Source organism: Antechinus flavipes, chromosome X (genome assembly GCF_016432865.1).
Source record: "Antechinus flavipes isolate AdamAnt ecotype Samford, QLD, Australia chromosome X, AdamAnt_v2, whole genome shotgun sequence".
Lineage (NCBI taxonomy): Eukaryota > Metazoa > Chordata > Mammalia > Dasyuromorphia > Dasyuridae > Antechinus > Antechinus flavipes.
This window is the reverse complement of record NC_067404.1, coordinates 31,403,631-31,426,371: the sequence shown is the minus strand read 5'-3', so window position 1 is coordinate 31,426,371 and position 22,741 is coordinate 31,403,631. Positions and strand designations below refer to the sequence as shown.

General features: G+C 48.5%; 1 protein-coding gene across 1 annotated transcript in view; it reads left to right on the top strand.

Moving 5' to 3' along the window:
* COL4A5 (collagen type IV alpha 5 chain) overlaps positions 1-22,741 on the top strand; it is a 228,849-nt gene that overhangs the window by 77,176 nt on the left and 128,932 nt on the right. The window contains exons 14-24 of the mRNA XM_051969028.1: positions 3,994-4,047; positions 4,141-4,197; positions 4,961-5,005; positions 6,467-6,520; positions 9,832-9,873; positions 13,670-13,790; positions 15,515-15,688; positions 16,412-16,495; positions 16,654-16,746; positions 19,931-20,001; positions 20,499-20,690. Coding sequence (XP_051824988.1) covers positions 3,994-4,047; positions 4,141-4,197; positions 4,961-5,005; positions 6,467-6,520; positions 9,832-9,873; positions 13,670-13,790; positions 15,515-15,688; positions 16,412-16,495; positions 16,654-16,746; positions 19,931-20,001; positions 20,499-20,690 — 987 coding nt within the window. The remainder of the gene's footprint in view (positions 1-3,993; positions 4,048-4,140; positions 4,198-4,960; positions 5,006-6,466; positions 6,521-9,831; positions 9,874-13,669; positions 13,791-15,514; positions 15,689-16,411; positions 16,496-16,653; positions 16,747-19,930; positions 20,002-20,498; positions 20,691-22,741) is intronic.

Below are 22,741 nucleotides of genomic sequence, written 5' to 3'. Positions count from 1 at the left end.
TAGGCTGGTTTGCTCATTTTATAGATGAGGCCCAGAGAGGTTAAGGAGCTACATAACTTAGAAGTATCTAAGACAGGATTTAAATCTGATAACTTAGAAGTATCTAAGACAGGATTTAAATCTGACTTTTCTTTTCTTCTTCTTTTTTTTTTTTAAGCTGAGGCAATTGGGTTAAGTGACTTGCCCAGGTTCACACAGCTAGGAAGTGTTAAGTGTCTGAGGCCAGATTTAAACTCAGGTCCTCCTGACTTCAGGGCTGGTGCTCTACTAGCAGCCCCTGAGTTTTCTTTATTCCTTTTTTTTTTTTTAATTTCTTATTTATTTTTATTTTATTTTATTTTTTATTCATTTTTTTATTCTTTATTTCTTTATTCCAATTCTAGAACTCCAGTTCTCTACACCAGGGCTTCTTAAATTTTTTCCACTCAAGACCCTTTTTTTCCCAAGAAATTTTTACGAGACCCCGTGTATAGAGGTATATCAATAAGTAGACAAATCAAACACTTTACTGAGAAGAAATCAGAGTTTTGTGACCCTCGCATTCAATTATGGGGTTGCAACCCCCAATTTAAGAAGCTTTGCTCTAAATAAAGCCACTGTGGTTTCATTGGTGTGGATACTCTTTTGGCTCAGGTCATGACTCTTATTAATTGGCCACCTGTAGGTCCCCAGCCAAGGCCCATTTGGTCAGATGGAATGCAAATAGCAGTCATCCCTGCTTTGGCCAGAAACCCTGAGGGTCTTCCCCTCTCATAGTCATTCATTCATGCATCCATCCATTCATTCATTTAGATTTCTTTGGACTAGATGAAAGAGAATATTCTTGGCCTCCATTGCTACCTAGCCTTAATCACTGAATGGGTGTTGCCTCAGTCAAACCTTAACCAGTCTCCCTCCCATTGCATCCAGAGCCAGCTCCAGTCATCCTGATCCATATCTGGCCACTGGTCCCAGATGGCTCTGGAGGGGAGACTGAGGCAGGTGACCTTGCCTAGCCCTCCTTACTTAGATCCAATTCCCTTGTATGTCACGACATCACTTCTCTGATGTCATGAACAACAAACAACAAGAAGTATATGGAAGGTCTCCAGGAAATGCTTTGACCAAAAGTCTTTTCCCTTTGTGGCCGACCTGGTCTCGTGCCCCTCGAAACTTAGCTGTGCTAGACCTCGGTGTACCACCAAAAATCCACTCCAGAAGCCTTGGAGGGGGATGTCGGTCATTCGGTCAACTGGGATTTCTTAAGTAGCAGCTGTGTGCCCGGCCTTGTGCTGAATGCTGGAGCGAGAAAAAGAAACAAAACAGGCCCTGCCCTCAAGGAGCTTATGGTCTAACAAGGGAGATGACATGGAAACAAATACATACGAAGCAAACTGTATATGAAGAATAGCAGAGAAACCAGGGTTCCTGGACTGCAGAGTAACTTGTCAGGTGTAAGAAGACTGAAAAGTTAGGAAGACATGGATTTAAAGAGATTTAGAAGTGAAACAGAGGGTTTTCTGTTGGATCCTCTAGGCAATAGGGAGCCATTGGGGTTTATGGAGTAGAGGGCGACATGATCAGCCCTGTGCTTTAGGAAAATCACCTTGGCAGCTTAGAAAAGGATGGACTGGTGTGGGGAGAGACTGAGGCAGGCAGAGCCACCAGCAGCTACTTCAGTAGTCCAGGTGAGAGGTGATGAGGGCCTGCATCAGGGTTAGGGGAGAGCACATTCAGGGATATGGAGCAGATGTAGAAATGACAAGACTCGGTTAGTGGGTAGCGTGTGAGGGTGAGGAGTTGAGAGCATCAGGAGAAACATACTACTCACCCATGAAGCCCTCAAAAGTCCGACTAAAGAGTTTGAGAGAGACTGAGCACACCGTGACAGCATACATATGTTTCCTTCAAGAATTGCCTCTGTTTATACTTTCCACACTAGAATTCCTTGAGGTTTTGTCGTTCGGTCATCTTTCAGTCACGTCCGACCCTTTGTGACCCCATTTGGGGTTTTCTTGGCAAAGACACTGGAATGGTTTGCCGTTTCCTTCTTTAGCTCATTTTACAGATGAGGAAACTGAGGCAAGCAGGGTGAAGTGACCAGTCCAGGCTCACACAGCTGAAAAATTTCTGAAGTGAGACTTGAACACGGGAGGACGAGTCTTCCTGACTTCAGACCCTGTACTCTATCCACAGCGACACTATCTAGTAGATTTCCAAATTCACTTTGCTGCCCCCTTTTCCCCATATGGCCTTTGTCGCTTTCTTATGTATTCAGCCAGTGTTCACGTATCCCTGTTGTCACTGGAAGCCGCTCCTAGCCCCTGGTGGGCGTTCGCTTCATAAAGCTTGTGGCCACGGCTCCCTGGGAGAAAAGTGACAGGAGATGAGGCAGAATGGCATTTGGTCCCATAGAGTAGTTGCGTGGTAAATATTTGTTAAATGAATGCTCCACTGATATTCTTGCTTTTAAATTTTTTTCCCTAGCCAATGCTGAACAAGGGACGGATTGATTAGTGTTTGAAAGACAGCATCGGATGGGGGAAAAGCGAGTCGGTGCTGGAAGACTGATTTCAGGAGGGTTGACACTAAGAATGGGTTGACGCTGGTTTGAAGGGCTAGGTTTGAACAATTAAAATGGGGAAAAGCTAAAAAGAGGTATAGGGCCATTTTGCCTTAACGACTGAGGGCGGAAGAATAAATAGCACCGTTTAGCCCCTTTTGCTTCTATTTATTTTTCCCCAAAGAATGATCTTTGAAGGGTCATCTAAAATCCCCCCCTTCAGTGCTGCAAAAGTGTGTTGGGGGGATCCAAAGAAGGTCTTTGGTGGAGTGCCTCGGGTCTCCGCTCGGCCCTTTTTAGCCTGAGAAAGGCACAGATGGCGGGACTTACAGGTGACATCTGGCTGAGGGGAAGAGCCAACACTTTGGATGAGAGAGGCGAGATTCGGAGAGATTTTCACGGTTTAGGGTTTTAGGCCGAGTCTGAGAAGCTAAAATTTAATAGGGATAAATAGGAAGTTTTTCTCTTGGATTTAAAGAAGAATCAATATCACTGACAGAAGATGAGGAGGGGTGTGTGGATAGACCATGGTTTGCCTGGAAAAGACTTGAAATGAGGAAGACCTGAGTTCAAAAGCTGCCTCATAGACTAGCCTGACCTCAGTTTCCTTTTTTGTCAAAAGGAGGAAGTCTGGTTCCTTTTGGTTCTAGATCTCTTGTACAAGAAGCAAGTCACTTCACTTTCCTTCGGCTTCATTTCTTCCATGGTTGGTCGTGACTTGCCGGGCTTCTTAGGCTTTGCTCCCGTCCATTACTCTGTGCTCTGGAGATACTGGCCAGCTCACGGCTTTTTGCACATGATAGTGGCCTCCAGGCAGTTCCTCCTCTCAGGCCCTTCTTCCTCACCTCATCCCTCCTGGCTTCCATGACTTCCTTTAAGACTCAGCTCAAAGCCCACCTCCTGCAAGAAGCCCTTCCTGGTCTCCTTCTGCTTCTCAAAGCCCTTTCCTCTGGGGCTCCCTCCCATTCACCCTGTTTTTCTCCTCTATGTCCCTAGTTTCTTGCATAAGATCTCCCCCATTAGAATGTAAGCTCCTTGAGGGAAGGGACTGTGTTTTTGCTTTGGATTTTTTTTTTTTTGGATCCTAGTGCTTAGCAGAGCGCCTGGCACGTGGTAAGTGCTTAATAAACGCTTTTTATTGTTGGAAAATCGATGGAAGACCTCGATCGCCTCTGAGGTTCCTTTCCAACGCTCAATCTGTAATCTGTGTGACCTTGGAGAAATCATTTCCTCTCCTGGGGCCTCCACTTCCCCTCTAAAATGAGGAGGTTCTAAAGTATGATGGTCTCCAAGATCCCTTGCAGCTTTTGCTCTTTGGTTCTATGGCATCCTCCTGCTAGATGATTTTGGAACAGCTAGTGGGTCCTGTAGCTAACTAGCCAAAGTAGTTGGGACTGGGGGGTGGCCTCTGTTCCCCTCATTAAGCATTATTGTTTTTTTCTCTTTGATAGGGTGCTCCGGGGGACCGAGGCTCACCTGGACTTCCTGGGCTCCGCGGGCCTCCTGTGAGTAACTAGCATACTTTGTTCTCAACCTGTGGAGAACTGTGCATTTGTCGGCCGGCCGAGTGGAAATTCGATTTTTTTTTGTGCCTTCAGGGTCTTCCTGGCGGTGTGAAAGGTGAAAAAGGCTGGCCGGGAGAACCGGGCCAGAAAGTGAGTCTCGTGAGCTTAATAAGTCTGTAGAAACTTGGGCTAGTGACAGGTCGTTCGCGTCATAAACCAGATGTCTGAATGTGCTCTGACACATACGCACATGTGCACATTCATACAATATGCATGCGTAGATCACCTATACCTATAGACCTACCAACAGCACATGCATACACATACATAAACATATACACACCGAAACACATATTTATACATACACACACATCACATGCATGTGTAACACATGTATATAACATGCTAATACATATGCGCATACAGCAACCCATGTCATTTATACACACATTCGTGCACGTGCACACATCACATGTGTGTATCACACAACACACATATGCATATACATACACTCACACAATATACACACAACACACATGCTGTATGCACGCACACATACACGGCACATTTGCACATATACACATACACACATAAACATGCACACATACATATACACACATTCCTACACATACACATCACATTTACAGCGATAATACATGCCTAAACACATATATACACATAAGACATCTACATCCATGCACGTATCCACGTCCACATCACATTTACACATACACACATGGAGTTACCTGCATAATTACATGCTCTTACACGCACCCCCCCGTAACCACATTCGTACCCCTCCAGTTCTAAAGCTGTTTGCAGGACCCCCTGGTGGGGTGGGACTGGGAGTGAAATGTGCACTTCGAACAAAATCCTTGTCCCCTTTTTTTCTCAAAATCTCTGTGTGATGCAGGGTAAGCCAGGCAGAGATGGAGCCAGTGGCCTCCCGGGCATGCAAGTGAGTAGCCAGTCGGCGTGGGGGGTGCTGGGAGGATGCTCTCAGAGCCCAGGGCCCGGCGGGGAGAGGCTTAGTTACCAGACGGCAGGGAGCACGGGGAAGAAGGCACACCTGTATTCGTGGCCTTCTTCCTCCAGGTTCCCTTTCTTAGGCGCCCACTGCCACCTTCCCGATCTCCCTCTAGAATGCAAGCCCCTGATCTGAACATCTGCCCAAAGTCCTGGACCACGCCTTGTACCGGGTCCTGAGGAAAAACCCATCCTGAGTTCAAAATGAGCCGTGGTCCCGGGGCCCAGTGCTGTTTAGATGCGGTTTATCATAGGCAGCGGGCCCTGGGATTTCCTTATCTTGTCTACATTTTCCATAGTACAAATGCAGAATCACTCCCACCCTGAGTTTCCTGGGTCTCTGGTGATTGCCAAGGTCATTTCTCGAATGACCAGCAGGTGGCGCAAGAGCTACTTACAAAGAAAAGAGCCTGGCTCCCCACCCTTTCCCTGTGTGGTGCAAGGAAACAGGGGGTCTGCTCCTAATGGGCTTTCTCAATGTGTAATTGCCTGGTTCGGAGGGGTGGGCGAAGCAGACTGCACAGGAGAAGGTGCCGCCGAACAAAGAGGCCTTGTTGTTTAAGGAACGAGAGGCAGGGGAGAGCTGATTTCTCCCATAAGCCTCTAGGTCCTAGACCTGCTTGGGCATCAAGACAGAAAGAACAAGGCTGAGGGTCCAGGCAGGATGGGAGAGCCGGTGGCTAAGGAGGAGTCCCAAGCGGCTTGTGCTTCAGGCTCCCTCCCCTGGCCTTGGGCAGGGTGTGAGAGAGAAGGCACAATTCTCCTTGGGGAGGAACCAAGGCAAAAGCTAAGGAGTCTCATCCCAGAGCCGGCTGGGGGACCCCAGAGACCTCAAGTGCAGCCCCCTCATTTTATAGAATGAGAAAACAGGCTTAGGGATGTTACATTTCTTACCCACGGTCACAAGGGTGGGATTCGAATGGAGGTCTTCTGAAGTTCCGAGTCTAATGCTCTAGCCAACACACGCTAATGCCTCCCAGTCTTTAAGAGAAATCTGGGCTTCAGTGAGCACGAGAAGATGGAAGAAATGACTGAGGAAGAGATCTGGGATGAAGTGGAGCTTAATAATAGAGGAGAGTTCCTAAGGATATATTACAGAGGGACCGGAGAGGGTTGGGGCCGAGTTTATTATTGAGGGATTGGGGTGACCCTCCCTGCCGATTCCCACTCCTGCCTCCAGTTGATCCCAGGCAAGTCTGCATCGGGACATTCTGTCCGGGTGGGTAAGGGTAAGCAGGACTGAGAGAAGGGGGGAGACTTCCAACAGCCACGGGGTTCAGGGCAGTAAGAAAACAGGAAAGCCTTGGTTTCCCCATTATACTTGCAGCTCAGACTCAATCCTGATGTCGTGCCTTATATTTCTAAAGGTACTCTTTCCCCTTTTATCTCCAAGGGCTTGCCTGGTGATCCCGGTGTTCCTGGTAAACCCGGAAGGGGAGGCGAAAAGGTAAACACTGGGCACCAAGCTATGGCTCTTTTTAATCAGTCTAAATGTGGGTCTCACTCAGGGAGTAAATTCAAAATAGCAATGTTCCAAGGTGCTGGATTATAGAATCCCTCTCCAAGTTACAGAGTCATTGCGATTCACCGCTCAGAACAATGGCTTGCTACCACAGGATTGGGGTTCCCATCCTGTCTCTGCTTCTTACTACCTTGTGTGATCTTGGGCAAGTCACTTCCTAGCCCTTGGACTCAGTTTCCCTCTCCTGGCTCCAAAGTGAGGATCCTATACTCCCATGATTCAATCATTCCCCTTCCCTTACATTGTAACTTATGAGGAAAGCTCAAAATGCTTATTTGAATTTAAACAAAGCAACCCCTTGTGAAAAAGAGCCATTCCACGGGTTTCGGATCCGGCCCATCGCACCCAGGGGCCTCCGAGGGGTTTCAGTCCAGTGCCCATCCTTCCAGATTTGGGCACACGAGCATCTCCCCCCCCCGGGGGGCAGATCGGTCATCTCCATCCAACAGTTGTTTCCAGCTCTAGGACTCATTCTTTGTAAATGCTTCCATGTTTCCTTTAGAACCTCAGTTTGACTAAGGCTAGTCATTTAGGGATTCTATAAACACTCTGAGAGACAATCAATCAATCAACAAGTATTGATTAAATGCTTACTGTGTACTGGGGACTGTGGTAAGGGCCTGCGATACAAAGAAAGATAAAAACAGGCAGGTGTGAGAATACACAGAGATGCAAGTCAAGCTTCTCCTACTCCATAACGGGTTGCTCCTAGGTAAATCAGCCCTTGACTCCGGAGGCAGTTGCACAGCAGATGAGCCGCCATCATTGGAAAGAGGACTTTCCCCTTCTGGGAGTTTTTTCTGCCAAGCCAAATCACCAAAAAATGACCATGATCAAGCTCAGTGGGAGAGGAGTTAGGAAATGCCCCTCTTTTTTTTTTTTTTAAGAGATGAGGACATGGGGGCATGAAATATTACATAAATAATCAGAGTTCAAATAGACTATGGCAGCTGGCAAGCTCAATCTTCCTATTTTACAGAGGAGGAAACTGAGGCCCAAAGATTTGGCAAGATCACACAAAGAGTAGGTCTCAGAGGTGAGATCTGCTTTATCCTCTGCTTTATAGGCACCTAGATAGATCTAGAGCTGGAAGGGATCTTAGGGGCCAGCAAACCCAATCCTCCTGTTTTATGGAGGAGGAAACTGAGGCACAGAGAGGGGAAGGCATCCACCTCTCTGGAAGCTAGACAACCACCTGTTGGGTACATTCTAAATAGAGATCCATTTCCTGGATTGGGGGGGGGAAACAAATGGCTTCCACCTCTGGTTCTGTAAATAAATCTGGCCAAACTCTCACACAGCTAGGCATTGATGGTAGGTGTTGAAACCCCCCCCCTCCCCCTCCTTTTTTTTTTGGATTTTTAGTTTTGTAAAAAATTTACAGCTGGAAAGGACCTCAGAGGTAATGGAGTCTAAACACCCTCATTTTGCAGATGAGGAAACTGAGGTTAGGAGGAAGAGAAGGGCCTTTGCTTAAGTCCCATGCAGAGTAAGCAGCAGGGGCCGGATTTGAGGCAGACTCCAGGCCCAGCGCTGTTTTCCTGTGCTCAGCTGCCTCCTACCACCTATCGATTGGCTTTGTTGAAAGGCTTGTTTTTCTCTTGTCTTTTCTTTCCTTTCTTTAACCTTTTCTTTCTTTCTTTCACCTTTTCTTTCTTTCTTTCTTTCTTTCTTTCTTTCTTTCTTTCTTTCTTTCTTTCTTTCTTGATTTCTTTCTTTCTTTCTTCTTTCTTTCTTTCTTTCTTTCTTCTTTCTTTCTTTCTTTCTTTCTTTCTTTCTTTCTTCTCTCTCTCTTTGTTAACAGGGACGGCTTACTAGGTGGGGGGAGCGAGGTTTGAGGGGAGGGGGAATCGAATCAGAACTGGAGGTGACATACAAACAAAATAAAACGTTAGAACGAAGCTCTTTCTCAAAGGGAGAGAGGCCGTACACGGCGGCCAGATCCCCCGAAAGAGACCGTAAAATGTCTGTTGGGGGCCGCTGGCTAACGCGGGGCTGTTGGAGGGAGTTAGCTGGCTGGAAGAAGGCCGTGGGGAAGGGTGCGGGAGGTTGCGTGGAGCCGGTCCCCAACGCTGCGGCAGATCTCTGCCCGCCGGGGCCAGGGCTTTGTCTTGTTAAGCCGGGACCATCTTAATTCCTCGCTGCAGCGTCCGAGGGCCCCGGGCGAACCAAAGCGGCCGGATCGCTGGCCGGAGCCCGCCTGCCCGGACCCCCGTCCCCACCCTTTGTCTAAACGGCGCCTCGGGGCCGGCCCCGGCCCCTTCCCGGAAAAGTTCCGGGACGCCGTGCAATTCACCTGTAGAACATGGCCGGGCAACACCCACGGCTCCAGTCCCGCTTCCAGAGCGCCGGCGGAGAGCCAGCTCCCGGCTACTTTAGGGTTCTAGCGTGGCAGAAACGGGGCTGGGGGGGGACCAATTCCCTCATTTTACGGGTGAGGAACGGGGACTCGGAGGGGGGCTCATCGAGCAGCGTCTGAGCTGCTTTCTGGCAGCCCCTGAGTGCAGCCGAGCCTGGCTGGCCACCACCCCTTTCCATGGCTGCGGGCTCCCTTTCTTGTGTGTAGCTCATGCAGGCTCCTCACTCTATAAAAATCATTGCAAAGAACACACAACTCTCTTTCTCTCTTTTTTCTTTCTTTTTCTCTCTTTCTCTTCCCTTTTTCTCCTTTTTTCTTTCTCTCCTCTCTTTCTCTTTCCTCTTCTTTCTTTCTCTCTCCATTTGCGATATTTTTCTTCCTTTCATTTTTCTTTTTCCTTTTTCTTTCCTCTTTTTTCTCTTTCCTCTTCTTTCTTTCTTTCCCTCTCTCCTCTTTCTTTATTTCTATTTTTCTTTCCTCCCTCCTCCCTCCCTGATTCTCTCTCTTCTTTTTTTCTTTCTTCCTCTCCATGTCTTTCCTTCTTTTCTTCTTTCCCTTCCTCCTCCCTCCCTCCATCTCTTCTTTCTTTCCTTTTTTCTTTCTTCCTTTCTTCATTAATTCCTTCCTGTCTTTCTCCCTCCCTGCTTCTTTCTCCTCTCTTCCCTTCTCTCCTTCCTTCCTTTCCTTCTCTTCCTTCCTTCTTTCCTTCCTTCCTTCCTTCCTTCTTTCCTTTCTTCCTTCCTTCCTTTCCCTCTCTTCCTTCCATCCTTCCTTTCTTCTTGCCTTCCTTCCTTCCTTCCTCTTTTCCCTCCCTCCTCCTTTCTTTCTCTCTCTCCCTCTCTCCTTTCAGTAACCTGCTTTTCAATTTCATTAACAGGGTCAAAAAGGTGACACCGGCCCCACTGGCCCGCCTGGACTTGTAAGTTATGTGGTTTTTCCCCTCCTCCTATTGAGTTGTATGTTTTTTGGGAGCACTCCCTCCCTCCCTCCCTCCCTCCCGGCCCCACCTGCCCAGTCTCCTTCTATCCCAGAGGACCCTATTCCTTTTCCCAAATCAACCGATCCATCACCAAACGTTTTCCTAAGCACGCCCGGGGCTGCCGGCTGGCATTGGGCGTGGGGGTTACAAAGGAAAAACCCAAAGCGGCCCCTCCCGTTGCAGAACGGATCTTTTCTCCAGGGAGACGAGCCTCTCTGAAGGGAAACGTGCCAATAAGAAGCACTGCTTGAGAGCCTACTGTGTGCTGGGCCCGGGGCCGGGTGCGGCTCGCGAGGCTGCCGCAGCAGCAGCTCCCTCAAGGGAGAGGACACGTTCGCGGGAGAAAGAAGGGCCAATTTCCAATGGCTCCCGGCGGGCGCCCCCCCAAAATAATTGCGGTGGGCTTTCCGCAAACGCTTTAGCGGCGGCCTAATCCCGGAGGAGCCCTGTGATTCGCTTCCTTTGTGTAACTTTTCCACGCTACAGATGCAGAATCCCAGCACTGTTGTTTCCTGGGTCTCCGTTAATTGCCGAGGCCGTTCCTCCGGCGGCCGGCAGGTGGCGCGAGAGCTACTTCCAAGCCGAGAGCGGGGCTCCCCGCCCTTCCCCTGGAGGGCCCCAGGGAAAGATGGATTTAGTCCTAATAGGTTTTCTCAATTTGTAATTGCCTGATTTCAGACCTCCCCAGCTCCGAGCGTGTGCTTTTTGGGCGCCCTTGGTAACAAATGGAGAAAATGGTTCCGCGAAAGGCTAATTGTGGGATTTAGGGATTTTCACTGTGAAATTGACATTCCCCAATGTATTTCTGACTTTGTTAAATTTAATTGCGTAGGTTTCAGTTGTTCTTTATTTGGCCAAAAGTTGGGGAAACTTTAAACTGGGAGAGTGTACTGAAGCAGCGAGGGGAAGGGAAGCATGAAAGCTTATGTTATGTATGCAGACGCTGGACGCTGCCTGCCTGCCTGCCTGCCAGGGGGGACTCTCCGCCTGGAGAGTGGCGGCCTGGGCAACCAGAGCAGGCCTGGGAGGGCCTGGAGGCGCGGGGATGCTGGGAGGACAGAACAGGGCTCCTTGCACTCAAGGCGACTCTTGGGCAGCTTTCCACTTTTCTCCTCTCTCTGGGACTGGCAGAATTCTCCCCGTGCCGGTCCTGAGGTCCCTTTCACAAATCCAGCCCCCAAAATTTAAGAGATGGGAAAATCTGGGTTTGGGGGTGTCCCTTTCACAACGTTGCAGGTTTAGAACTGTCATCTCAAAGACCCTCTTAGTTACCCCCCAAATTTAAGAGATGGGAAAAGTCAGGTCCTGGGGTGGCCCTTCACAACGTTGCAGGTTTAGAACTGTCATCTCAAAGACCCTCTAGTTACCCCCCAAATTTAAGAGATGGGAAAATCCGGGTTTGGGGGTGTCCCTTTCACAACGTTGCAGGTTTAGAACTGTGATCACTACGGCCCTCTAGTCCATCCCCCCTCCCTGATTTCAGAAATGAGGAAACTGAGGCCCAGAGAGGGGCAAGTACCCATCCAAGGTCCCACATAGGATCCCAGATGTAGAGCTGGAAGGGATCTCCGAGTCCACCCAGTGTGTTCCCTCTCATTTTACAGAAGAAGAAACCAAGGGAAAGTGACTCGTCAGCCAGAGAGTAGTCAATGCCAGGCCCCAGATGAGAGCCAGGGTTTTCCCATCCAAATTCAAAGCTATTTCTTCCGTCATGACCCTTCCATTTGCATCTGCTACCAGTGTGACCTTGGGCAAAGCTTTCCCCGTATTCCCTCACTTTCCCCAGATATGACCCCCATACCCAAACCCTCCTCCAAAGGAGCCTTTGGTCGGCACCGTGGAAGCTGAGAAGTTCCGACCCCACTCCGGAGGACGGGTCACCGGTGGCCAATAATCTTGCTGGTCCCGAGGTCGTTCCACACGTATCATAAATAACGTTTTCTAGAATCCCAGAATTGGGAGATTTCGAGCTTGATTAGCCCAGCCCCCTCTCACAGATGTAGGAATTGGGGTTCAGACTGTTTTAAATGACTTTTATAAAAGTTACACAGCCAGCCACCGGCAGCACCAGAGCTGATCCCCAATCCCCCCAAACCCCAATAACAAAATACTATTTTGTTTCAGTTTAAGCTCTTTCCCTCTTTTTTTTTTACCATGACTGAAACAAGCTAGGGCTGAACACTCTCTTCCCATAATCCTTAGCCATTTTCTGGGAAGCTTCTATCTCCCACATTTAGGACCTCTCCCCGGATAGCACACGGAACATCGGCTATCGTCAGGGGCTGTGGAGGGAGTTGAAATCTAAAAGGCCCCAAACGGCCATCGTTCTAATAGAGGAGACAGGTACATCTAGAAATGCACGCCAGGTAAACACGGAGAGGCTAAACACGGCTGCTTCAAGGTGGTCTGGGAGGGAGGACTCCCAGCACTCGGGAGGGATCAGAAAGGGGGATGCGGGAACCGGGTCTCAAAGGAAAACGGGGATTGTCGGATGGACGTGTGGTAAATACTCAGCACGGCCACCTAGAGCTGCCTAGATTCTCGAGCTGAATTGATAAGACATGCTTACCCTGCCTGCAAAAAAACAGTTTTTGAAATCAGAGCATTTGGGTTTAAGGCCACCTCTGCCTTTTATTTTTTCTGTGGCCTCTAGCAGTCTTTTTTTTTTTTTTAAGTCAGTGAGGTTAAATGACTTGCCCAAGATCACATAGCTACTAGTAAATGTCCGAGGCTGGACTTGAACTCAGGTCCTCCTGGCTCCAGGGTTGTGTAGTCACTAAACCTCCCCAGACTTCAATTTCTTCCTCTGTGAAATGAAGGTATTGAAGTAAATGATTTCTGAAGCTCCTTCACCTCTAGAGCTGGGATCCAGTGTGTGACCCTGGGCCTCAGTTTATCCCATCTATAAAATAAAGGGAGTTGGACTTGATGGCCTCTGAGGACCCTTCCAGTTCTAAATCTGTGATCTTATGTGTGATCTTGAATGGGTCCCTTCCCCTCCCTGGACCTTAGTTTCCCCCTCTGTAAAATTAAGTGAGTTGGGATAGATGGCCTCTGTGTAGCTTGTCTAAAGGATCACAGAGGTAATAAGTAACAGTCCTACCATCTGTAAGATGAGATTGCCTAGAAATCCATTCCAGTGAAAGAAAGGACTGCCATCGAAGGAAGAAAAAGGGCCCTAAATTTCTACCCAAACTAAGAGCAGAAGTGTGTGCCGAGGCTATAAAGGACTTGGAATTAGTTCTAGTGATAAGTTCCTGGCTGGGGGCAGGGGGTGGGGAGGGATGTCTTAGGCTAGAGGCTCAGAATCAAAGTGGAAGAATTTGCATTTCATAATGTAAGCAGTAGGGAGCCATCACCTGTCATTGAGCAGGGGAGTGACCCAATGGAGGTTGGTTTTTGAGAAGGAATTTCTTCATATTGTGGAGGATGGCTTGGAGGCAGGGAGGCTCAGGTAGGAATGTTCACATGTGAACAGAGAAAGATCCTTTTGGAAACCAAAAGAATCGATGAGAGAATCAGGTCTAATGAGAAACGGTATAGAAAGAAATCATCACCCAAGTAGTGGTTTAATGGTTTATGTTTAAGTTTCTTGTGGAAATTCTGCCGCTCCATGGTCCTCCGCGGTTGTCCACACCCTTTGGACATCCCAGGAAGTGGTTCTGCTAATGGTCCCCGATCTCCCCCTCCTTTCCTCGCCCATTGGCATCTAGCGGTCTTCACCTTCCCGTTATAGGTACTTCCTCGTGGTGGGACTGGTGAAAAAGGGAACTTGGGCTTGCCTGGCTTGCCGGGAGAGAAAGGAGATCAAGGCTCCCCTGGGGCACCGGGTCTACCCGGCCTTCCTGGGCCTCCAGGTAAGCAAGGGTGCCTAACGTCAAAGAGCTAAGAGCGTCTCGTACGGGCCCGTCGAAAGGCCGGTCGATGAACACATATTTGTCAAGTACCTACTGTGTGTCAGGCATACACAGTAGGTATAAATACAGATGTGAAACAGTCCCTCCTCTCAAAGAATTCAGTCTATGCAATCGGTCGGTCAATCGATCAGCATTTATTAAGCACCTACTATGAACTAGGTACTAAACACTAGAGAAATGAAAGCAAACTCTATGGCTTCTTACCACCCTTTCGGCCTTAGGTTTTAGAACCCCCTTTGTTGGCCGGACACTTTTCCTCTCTGGGCCTCAGTTTTTCCATCTATAAAAGGAGATTCACAGTTAAGGAGTAATCTAATTTCAGCTTCCTCTCCCACCAGACCCCTTGACAAGAAGGTCTATAAACACATTTGGAATCACATCGTTTCACTGTCTTGACCACCAAACAATTCAATCAAAGAAGCAATTATTAAACCCTTCCTGTATTCCAGCTACTCTTAGGTGCTGGGGATAAAGATAATCTGACTTCCTTGCTATGGAGAAAACTTCCTTTCCCAATGTAGGTCAGCAGCACTTTTACAGCTCAGAGCCTGGGGCTCTAGTGCTATGGGGGCAGGACTCGAAACCAAGACCTGCTGGCTTTTCTGGCAGCCACCTGCCTGCTAAGCTATGCTGGCTGCGCACCTGAGCATACAGAGTAATTTCCACGGGGAGGGTGCTGTTTGTCAACGTTACCGTGAAAGGATGGGGCAGAGTGGTCATGGGACCGGTCTAGCTCCCAGTTCGGAAACACAGACGCCAAAAGGAACCGGAGGTACCCAGCGGGCCCAGCCTCAAGCTCCTGCCCCATCTCTTTGCTGTTATCCCAGTGGGTGACAGCTCCCCCCTCTGTGGGTCAGCCTCCTGGTGCCCCCCCCACTTATGATTTCCCATAATGCTGTTGCCCTGCTGGGAATCTTGGGTCATAACCCCTGGGCTTGAGCCTGGGGGCATTCTGTCTGAGCAGCAGTAAATATGATGGCTGCATCTCTCCCCATTCAGGGAACCCAGCCCCCTGTTTAGGCTGTAGTGAGGTCATGGGATGTGTGGGACCTGATGTGGGGGCTGACGATTCCACGGATCGCGCAATGTGCCCGGGAATGGCCGGGAGAGGCCCGGAGGCGTCACGGCCCTAGCCCCGCATCGTGTTAAGCTGGCAACCGTGTCGGTTTAATAAACCGGCGGGTTACGGTGTGGCTGTGCGGATCAGAGAAGTGCAGGCTGGGAGGGCCACCTGGAGGCCAGCTAGTCTGGGCCCCGCCTCCCAACAGGGCTGCCTGCAGCCCATCTCAGATCGATGGTGTCTGTCTGTTTTCTTTTTAATGGTCCCCAGAAACTAGTTCCAGGATTTGAGTTTGAGCCTTCCTGAGCTTGCGAGAAATGTAATTATTTTTGTGTCAAATGAGGAAAGGCAGAGATTTTTCAGCACATTTCTAAAAGCATAGAGCACACTTTGAAGATTGTTCTCTCTGCCACCTCCAAAGGTGATTGAAATGTTGACACTTCCCTCCTTCTTCTCCCAAAGTAGAAAATAGCAATATAACCCGGCGTGCGGGCTAGGTTGAAGGACGGATTCTGCCATTACTTGCTACCCCGAAGAGATTGCAAGGAGCATCTGTAACACGCGAAGACATCGCTCATTGTAATACGGGTTTTTTCTTGTCTAGGGCCTACTGTCACGGGACCTCCCGGACCCCCTGGCTTTCCTGGGGAAAGGGGCGAGAAGGGAGCTAAAGGGCTGCCCGGCGTCCCCGTACCTGGCCAACCTGGACGTGATGGGCAGCCCGGGGCTCCCGGTCTCCCTGGGACTCCGGGCAAACCGGGACCTCATTTCCCTTCTAGTAAGTAAGACCTCTGCTCTCCCCTACTTTAAAGCATCTTCCAAACTACACAGGCTTTATGCCTGCTTTGTGGCCTAGTAATCAATCAGCAGGCAAGCAACGAGCACCTACTATGTGCCAGGCGCCGTGCTATTCCGTAACAAAACCGAAACAGTCTCCGCCCTTTGGGAGCTTTCGTGCCCCCCGCCACCTTTGTCATCTGAAGGCTTCTATTCTGTCGCCACCCCTGTGTTTGACATTTTTAGGGAGGCCCTGTTATTTAAATGTGTCCTTTGGTAGTTTTCATAAATCATCTGTCTTCGTGCCTTCCGGGCCCTTTGGGGCTGCTTTTAGCCGAAGGGCCTGCATTCACTGTTTACTTCCAGTTCATTGGCTTGCTCTCTCTCGAAGGAAGTCTTGCTTCTTTTTAACCTGTTGAGATTTCTTTTGGTCTAGTTCAGGGATTTCAAATCTTTCGGGGTTCTCATGAAGCCCGCGGACTCCTCGGAGTGATATTTTTAAATGTGTAAAATAAAAGATGTAGGGCGACAAAGGAAATCAATTAGATTGAAATTGATAGCTCTTCCCCCCAGTGAAAGTTCACGGATCCCCTGAAATCTGTCCGTGAATCCCTTGGGGATCCGTGGACCCCAGATTAAAACCCCCTGGCTTAGACTCTTTGGCTGAGTGCCAACAGCTCCAAAATCCAACCGCAGGGGCTGCTGGTCTTTACTCTTAATTTAGATGGTGCGGTGTGTGAAAAGGGAGCTCGGGGCCCACCAGGATCTCCGGGGGACAGAGGAGTGCCAGGAGAGCAAGGAGTGAAAGGTACAGTCCCACACCGTGGGCTTCTCTTAGTTGGCTTGAATTCACGAAATAGAACCTTCCATTAAGTAGGGATGACATTGGATTGGGCTCAGCAGAGCCGCCATAAAAAATTACATGCTCATGTATCTTGCCTTTGTTTCCAATACAATACTCTCCAGGAGACAAGGGGGACACCTGCCTCAATTGTATCGAAGCTGGCCTCCCTGGCCTTCCAGGGCAGCCTGGGCTGCCAGGACCTCCGGGTCTCACAGGTAAAGAGTTCTGGAGCCGCTCATCCTTCCTTGTTTTTGTGGGATGTTTTGGAATGTGGAGAAATCAAACCCTGAACTGCCAGGGAAACTCTCACCAGAGCTTCGACTTACCTTCTGTTATACCTGCCAAGATGGTCATGGTAGGACTGGAGAGATTTGTTTCCCTCCCTCCCTTCCTTCCCCTTCCTTCATTGGTTCCTTCCTTCCTTCCTTCCTTCCTTCCTTCCTTCCTTCCTTCCTTCCTTCCTTCCTTCCTTCCTTCCTTCCTTCCTTTTTCTTCCTTCAGTGGTTCATTCCTTATTTTCTCTTACTTTCTTCCCTTCTTCCTTCCTTTTTCATTTCTTTCCCTTTCTTTGTTACTTTATTAATTTCTTCCTTCCCTTCTCCCCTCCCTCCCTCCTTTCCTTCCTCCTTCCTTCGTTTCTTTGTTCCTTCCTTCCTTTCTTCCTTCCCCTTCCTTCATTGGTTCATTCTTTCCTTCTTTTCTTTTCCTTCCTTCCTCCCTCCCTCCCTTCCTTCCATTCTTTCTTCCTTCCTTCCTTCCTTCCTTTTTCTTCCTTCATTGGTTCATTCCTTATTTTCTTTTTCTTCCTTCCCTTCTTCTTTCCTTTTCTCCTTCTTTCCCTTTCTTTGTTGCTTTAATTTCTTCCTTCTCCTTCTCCCCTCCCTCCTTTCCTTCCTTCCTTCCTTCGTTTCTTTGTTCCTTCCTTCCTTTCTTCCTTCCCCTTCCTTCATTGGTTCATTCTTTCCTTCTTTTCTTTTCCTTCTTCCTCCCTCCCTCCTTCCTTCCTTTCTTCCTTCCTTCCTTCCTTCCTTCCTTTTTCTTCCTTCATTGGTTCATTCCTTATTTTCTTTTTCTTCCTTCCCTTCTTCTTTCCTTTTCTCCTTCTTTCCCTTTCTTTGTTGCTTTAATTTCTTCCTTCTCCTTCTCCCCTCCCTCCCTCTTTTCCTTTCTTTCTTCCTTTGTTCCTTCCTTCCTTTCTTCTTCCCCCTTCATTTATTCCTTCCTTCCTTCCCCTTCCTTCATTGGTTCCTTCCTTCCTTTCTTCTTTCCCCTTCCTTCATTGGTTCATTCCTTCCTTCCTCCCTTCCTTCCTTTCTCCCTTCCTTTCTTCCTTCCTTCCTTCCTTCCTTCCTTCCTTCCTTCCTTCCTTCCTTCCTTCCTTCCTTCCTTCCTTTTTCTTCCTTCAGTGGTTCATTCCTTTTCTCTTACTTTCTTCCCTTCTTCCTTCCTTTTTCATTTCTTTCCCTTTCTTTGTTACTTTATTAATTTCTTCCTTCCCTTCTCCCCTCCTCCCTCCTTTCCTTCCTTCCTTCCTTCGTTTCTTTGTTCCTTCCTTCCTTTCTTCCTTCCCCTTCCTTCATTGGTTCATTCTTTCCTTCTTTTCTTTTCCTTCCTTCCTCCCTCCCTCCCTTCCTTCCATTCTTTCTTCCTTCCTTCCTTCCTTCCTTTTTCTTCCTTCATTGGTTCATTCCTTATTTTCTTTTTCTTCCTTCCCTTCTTCTTTCCTTTTCTCCTTCTTTCCCTTTCTTTGTTGCTTTAATTTCTTCCTTCTCCTTCTCCCCTCCCTCCCTCTTTTCTTTCTTTCTTCCTTTGTTCCTTCCTTCCTTTCTTCTTCCCCCTTCATTTATTCCTTCCTTCCTTCCCCTTCCTTCATTGGTTCCTTCCTTCCTTTCTTCTTTCCCCTTCCTTCATTGGTTCATTCCTTCCTTCCTCCCTTCCTTCCTTTCTCCCTTCCTTTCTTCCTTCCTTTCTTCCTTCCTCCCTTTCTCCCTTCTTCCCTTCCTCCCTTCCATCATTCCTTCCTTTTTCTTCCTTCATTGGTTCATTCCTTCTTTTCTCTTTCTTCCTTCCCTTCTTCCTTTCTTTTTCCTTTCTTTCCCTTTCTTTGCAACTTTATTAATTTCTTCTTTCCCTTCTCCCCTCTCTCTCTCCTTCCTTCCTTCCTTTCTTTGTTATTTTATTAATTTCTTCCTTCCCTTCTCCCCTCTCTCCTCTCCTTCCTTCCTTCCTTCTTCCTTCCTCCTTCCCCTTCCATCATTTGTTCGTTCCTTCCTTCCTTCCTTTTTCTTCCTTCATTGGTTCATTCCTTCTTTTCTCTTTCTTCCTTCCCTTCTTCCTTCCTTTTTCCTTTCTTTCCCTTTCTTTGTTACATTATTAATTTCTTCCTTCCCTTCTCCCCTCCCTCCCTCCTCTCCTTCCTTCCTTCCTTTACCTTCCCTCATTGATTCATTCCTTCCTTCTTTTCTTTTCCTTCCTTCCCTACCTCCCTGCCTTCTTCCATCCCTCCCTCCTTTCCTTTATTCCTTCCTTCCTTTCTTTCTTCTCCCAGTGAAGGAACTTGCTCAGAGCCAGGCAGTCAGTATGGGACAGAGGCTAGACTTGGCACAAGTCCTGCTAATTGGAGGTTGGCTGTGTAGCCACTAGGCAACACTGTCTCCATGAAGCTAGATTTCAAAGAAGCTTTCGTTTCAGCTGTCAGTTCAAGGCAGTGGCCTCCCATCTTTCTTTTCCTCCACCTTCCTTCTTCCAGTCTTGCTGCCTCTGTTCTTTGCTTATCACGGTGTCTCCTAGGCCAAAGCAGAGTGTCAGGCCAAGGGCAGGAGTGGCAGCTGACTGGATCATGCTGGGATGGCTGCCTCCCTCTCTCTCTCTCTCTCTCTCTCTCTCTCTCTCTCTCTCTCTCTCTCTCTCCTCTCTCCCCTACGAGGGGGTGGCTGCTGGCAACTGGAAGAGCTGCACAAATTGGCTAGTCCTCAGTGGGCACGAATCCTCGAGGAATGAATAGCTGCCTAATGAACAAACCCATGTGTTTGTCATGTACGCGGGGACTTTGTGCTCGCCCAGGAAGGATATGACCCCAATTCCAAGAAGCAGAAATGATTCTTGATGTGCTAAAATAGGGACTCTTTTCACAAACTGTATGGGATGCTGGTAAATTGCTTTGAGCACTTGCTGCTTTTGTGATCCTGGCCAAGTACCTTCTCTTTCCTGGGACTCAGTTTCCTCATCTGGGCTCCCTTCCAACTCTAGATCTTTGCTACTGGGAGTGACCTCTAGAAAATCCTATGCTCTCCTTGGGCCTCAGTTTCCTCCTCTATAAAATCAGGTGGGGTGGACAGGAGGGCTGCTGGAGGCCCTGCAGACACTGCAGTTCCCTTTGTATATGTGTGTGCCTATCAGGAGCTCGTGGTTTCCCTGGGCAGAAAGGTGCCAAAGGAAATGCCGGTGCCACCGGTCCAGTAGGATCGCCAGTAAGTATCAAACATATTGCAGGGAAAGGGGTAGAAAAAACGGTCCCTGTTTTTTTTTTTTGGGGGGGGGTTACAAGGTAATTCATTGATTTCAGCTCTTTTAAAGGTGCATTTGAAAAGTGGAGCTTTTAAATGAGTGGAAATCAACCAATCAACAAACATTTATTCGTTGATTACTCGGTACTAGCCATTCTGAGGCAGGCTCTTTTTAAAAAAAAAATGATTTCTTTTGTTTTTCTTCATTTTCGTTTTCTAGTTTGTTTCTCCTAGTGCTTAGAAAGCCATGCCTTGTAATGATGAATGAAAAAAGAAAAGGAAAAAAACCCATTTAGCCAAATGAAATAACACAGCCATCAGTCTTAGGATGTATGCAGCAGTCCCCATCCCTGGCCTCCCACCTCTCAGACGTAGCTCTCACAAGGCTCTGTGCTCAGGAAACATGTTGGATCTGAGAAAGGGAAAAGCAAAGAGCATTTCTCTCTCTTTTTGGGTCCCAGGGCCTTCCAGGAGTTCCGGGTGCCTCAGGAGAGCCAGGTTCGAAAGGAAGTCCAGGGGACACCATCAGTTTCCCAGAAATGAAGGGTGACAAAGGCGACGCAGGTCTCCCTGGAGCTTCAGGGATTCCTGGTTTGCCTGGCCGTCCAGGAAAAGATGGATTGCCCGGACTTCCCGGCATCAAAGGAAAACCTGTAAGTTCATTCATTATTGCTTTTTTTCTCTGCAGATTTCTAGTTAAGGACTATTATTTTATTATTTTTTTTTTTTTACTGAGGCAAGTGGGGTTAAGTGACTTGCGCAAGGTCACACACTAGGAAGCGTTACGTGTCTGAGGCCAGATTTGAACTCAGGTCCTCCTGACTCCAGGGCTGGTGCTCTATCTACTGTGCCACCTAGCTGTCCCTAAGGACTTTTCTTAAGCCAGAGCAGAGATTTAGGCTGAAGCTGACACAGACTCTAAGAAGAATACTAATAGTAACTAACATTTTTATAGCCCTCACTGTGGGCCAGGTACCGTACTAATGCTTTACAATTACAAGCTCATTTAATCATCGCAAACAACCCTGGGAGGTCGGTGCTGTTACGATCCCCAGAAAGTGACTTCTCCAGGGTCACACAGCTGATAAGTATCTGAGACTGGATTTGACCTCAGATATTCTTGGTCTGCTTCTCTAACCACTGGACCTTGGAGCTGCACTCAAGAGCAGACTCCCAATTCTTGAAAAGAAGGATTCAGAAGTCGAAGTAGGAGACTGGCAGAGACATTAAGATCCTTATTCCAGTTGGAGTTAGTATGGGCCAGCAAGAGGCTCTTTTGTTCTCTTGGGCCCGGCATACCCCTGTGCTATCTGACAGAGACGAGCCTGGAATCTCCATGAGATGGGCGGGGGGGGATTGTGACTGAGTGTGATAAGCTGGAGGACCTTGTGGAAAGTCACTTCATCTCCTCAGGCCTCAGTTTCCTCACCTGTAAAATGTTTATGACTTTACTAACTGGCCTCTGAGCTCGCTTCTGGCTCTAGATCTCAGCTCTTAGGAACTATGAGTATTGAACGTACACGAGCAGATTTTACTGTTATCCCCAAATCAAATTTATAACAAAGTTAATCTGACACCTATTTCATGATATGCCTAATTATTTTTGTGCTGGAGGGTAATTAGGCATAAATGGCAAGCTGTTCACGTAAATGATTATAATTACGGCTCCTTTAATGTAGTCAAAGAACGCGTTTCTCGGGTCAGTTTGGCCAAGCGAGGGGGGAATGGACGGAGCCTGGGGCTGCTCTGGACGAACCTATAACCCCGGGGTGCCTGAAACTCTCTCTTTGGGCCGAGCCTGCCCGTAGTGTGAAGGTCTCCACTCCCAGCGAGTAGGTACGCCGATCTGTCGGCTGCTGGGAGCCCCTCCAGGTGGGTAGAGACACATAGTGGTAGGGCCACACTTGGCTTTGGGTGGGCCGCTTCTTCCACCTCCAGTGGGGCTGCTGGGGGAGATGGATGCCATTGAGTCACAGGTACAACCGCGTCCGGAGTGTAGGGCCAAGCGGCGTGTTTGCGGATCCAGAGACGGCCCCGCCATCCGCCTCCGCTTGTGGAGCCCGAGACGGGCCCGCCGTCTGCCTACCATTGCGGATCCAGAGACAGCCCTGGGATCTCTATAGAGCAAGGACTGCCTCGTATTCCCATCTGGAAAGGGGCCTGGCAGCCCAGGCTCATATTCCTCTGCCCCATCCCTGTTTCCTTTTACATAAAAGTAAAGTATGGGATGTGATCAGACAGAATAGCCTGTGCCTTCTACCCCACCCCCACACGCCATTTCTCTAAATAGACATTAATTTATATTAACTAGCAAACCCCACGAGATAGTTCAGGGTTGTTAGTCATTCACAGCTTGGTGTGAATTAATTGAATGAGCTCGCTTTCCGTGCATTTAGCTGAGGAATGGGTGTTTGGAGTGGGGGGAGAAAGCAGGTTGTGGTCATTTTGAAGCAATGGGGACTAGAGCTGACGTGACACGGGGAAGAAAGCAATGGATTTGGAGTCAGTGGGACCTGGGCACGAATCCCAGTTTTGCCGCTTCCTATCTCCATGAAGGAGTGAATGGCCACGGTTTCTGAACTCACGGGACCTAGCTTCAAATCCCATCTCGGACACTTACTATGTGTGACCGTGGACAGGTCCCTTCTCCTCGGGCCTCAGTTTCCCCTGATGTAAAATGAAGGGCCTTTGAGGTCCTTCTCAG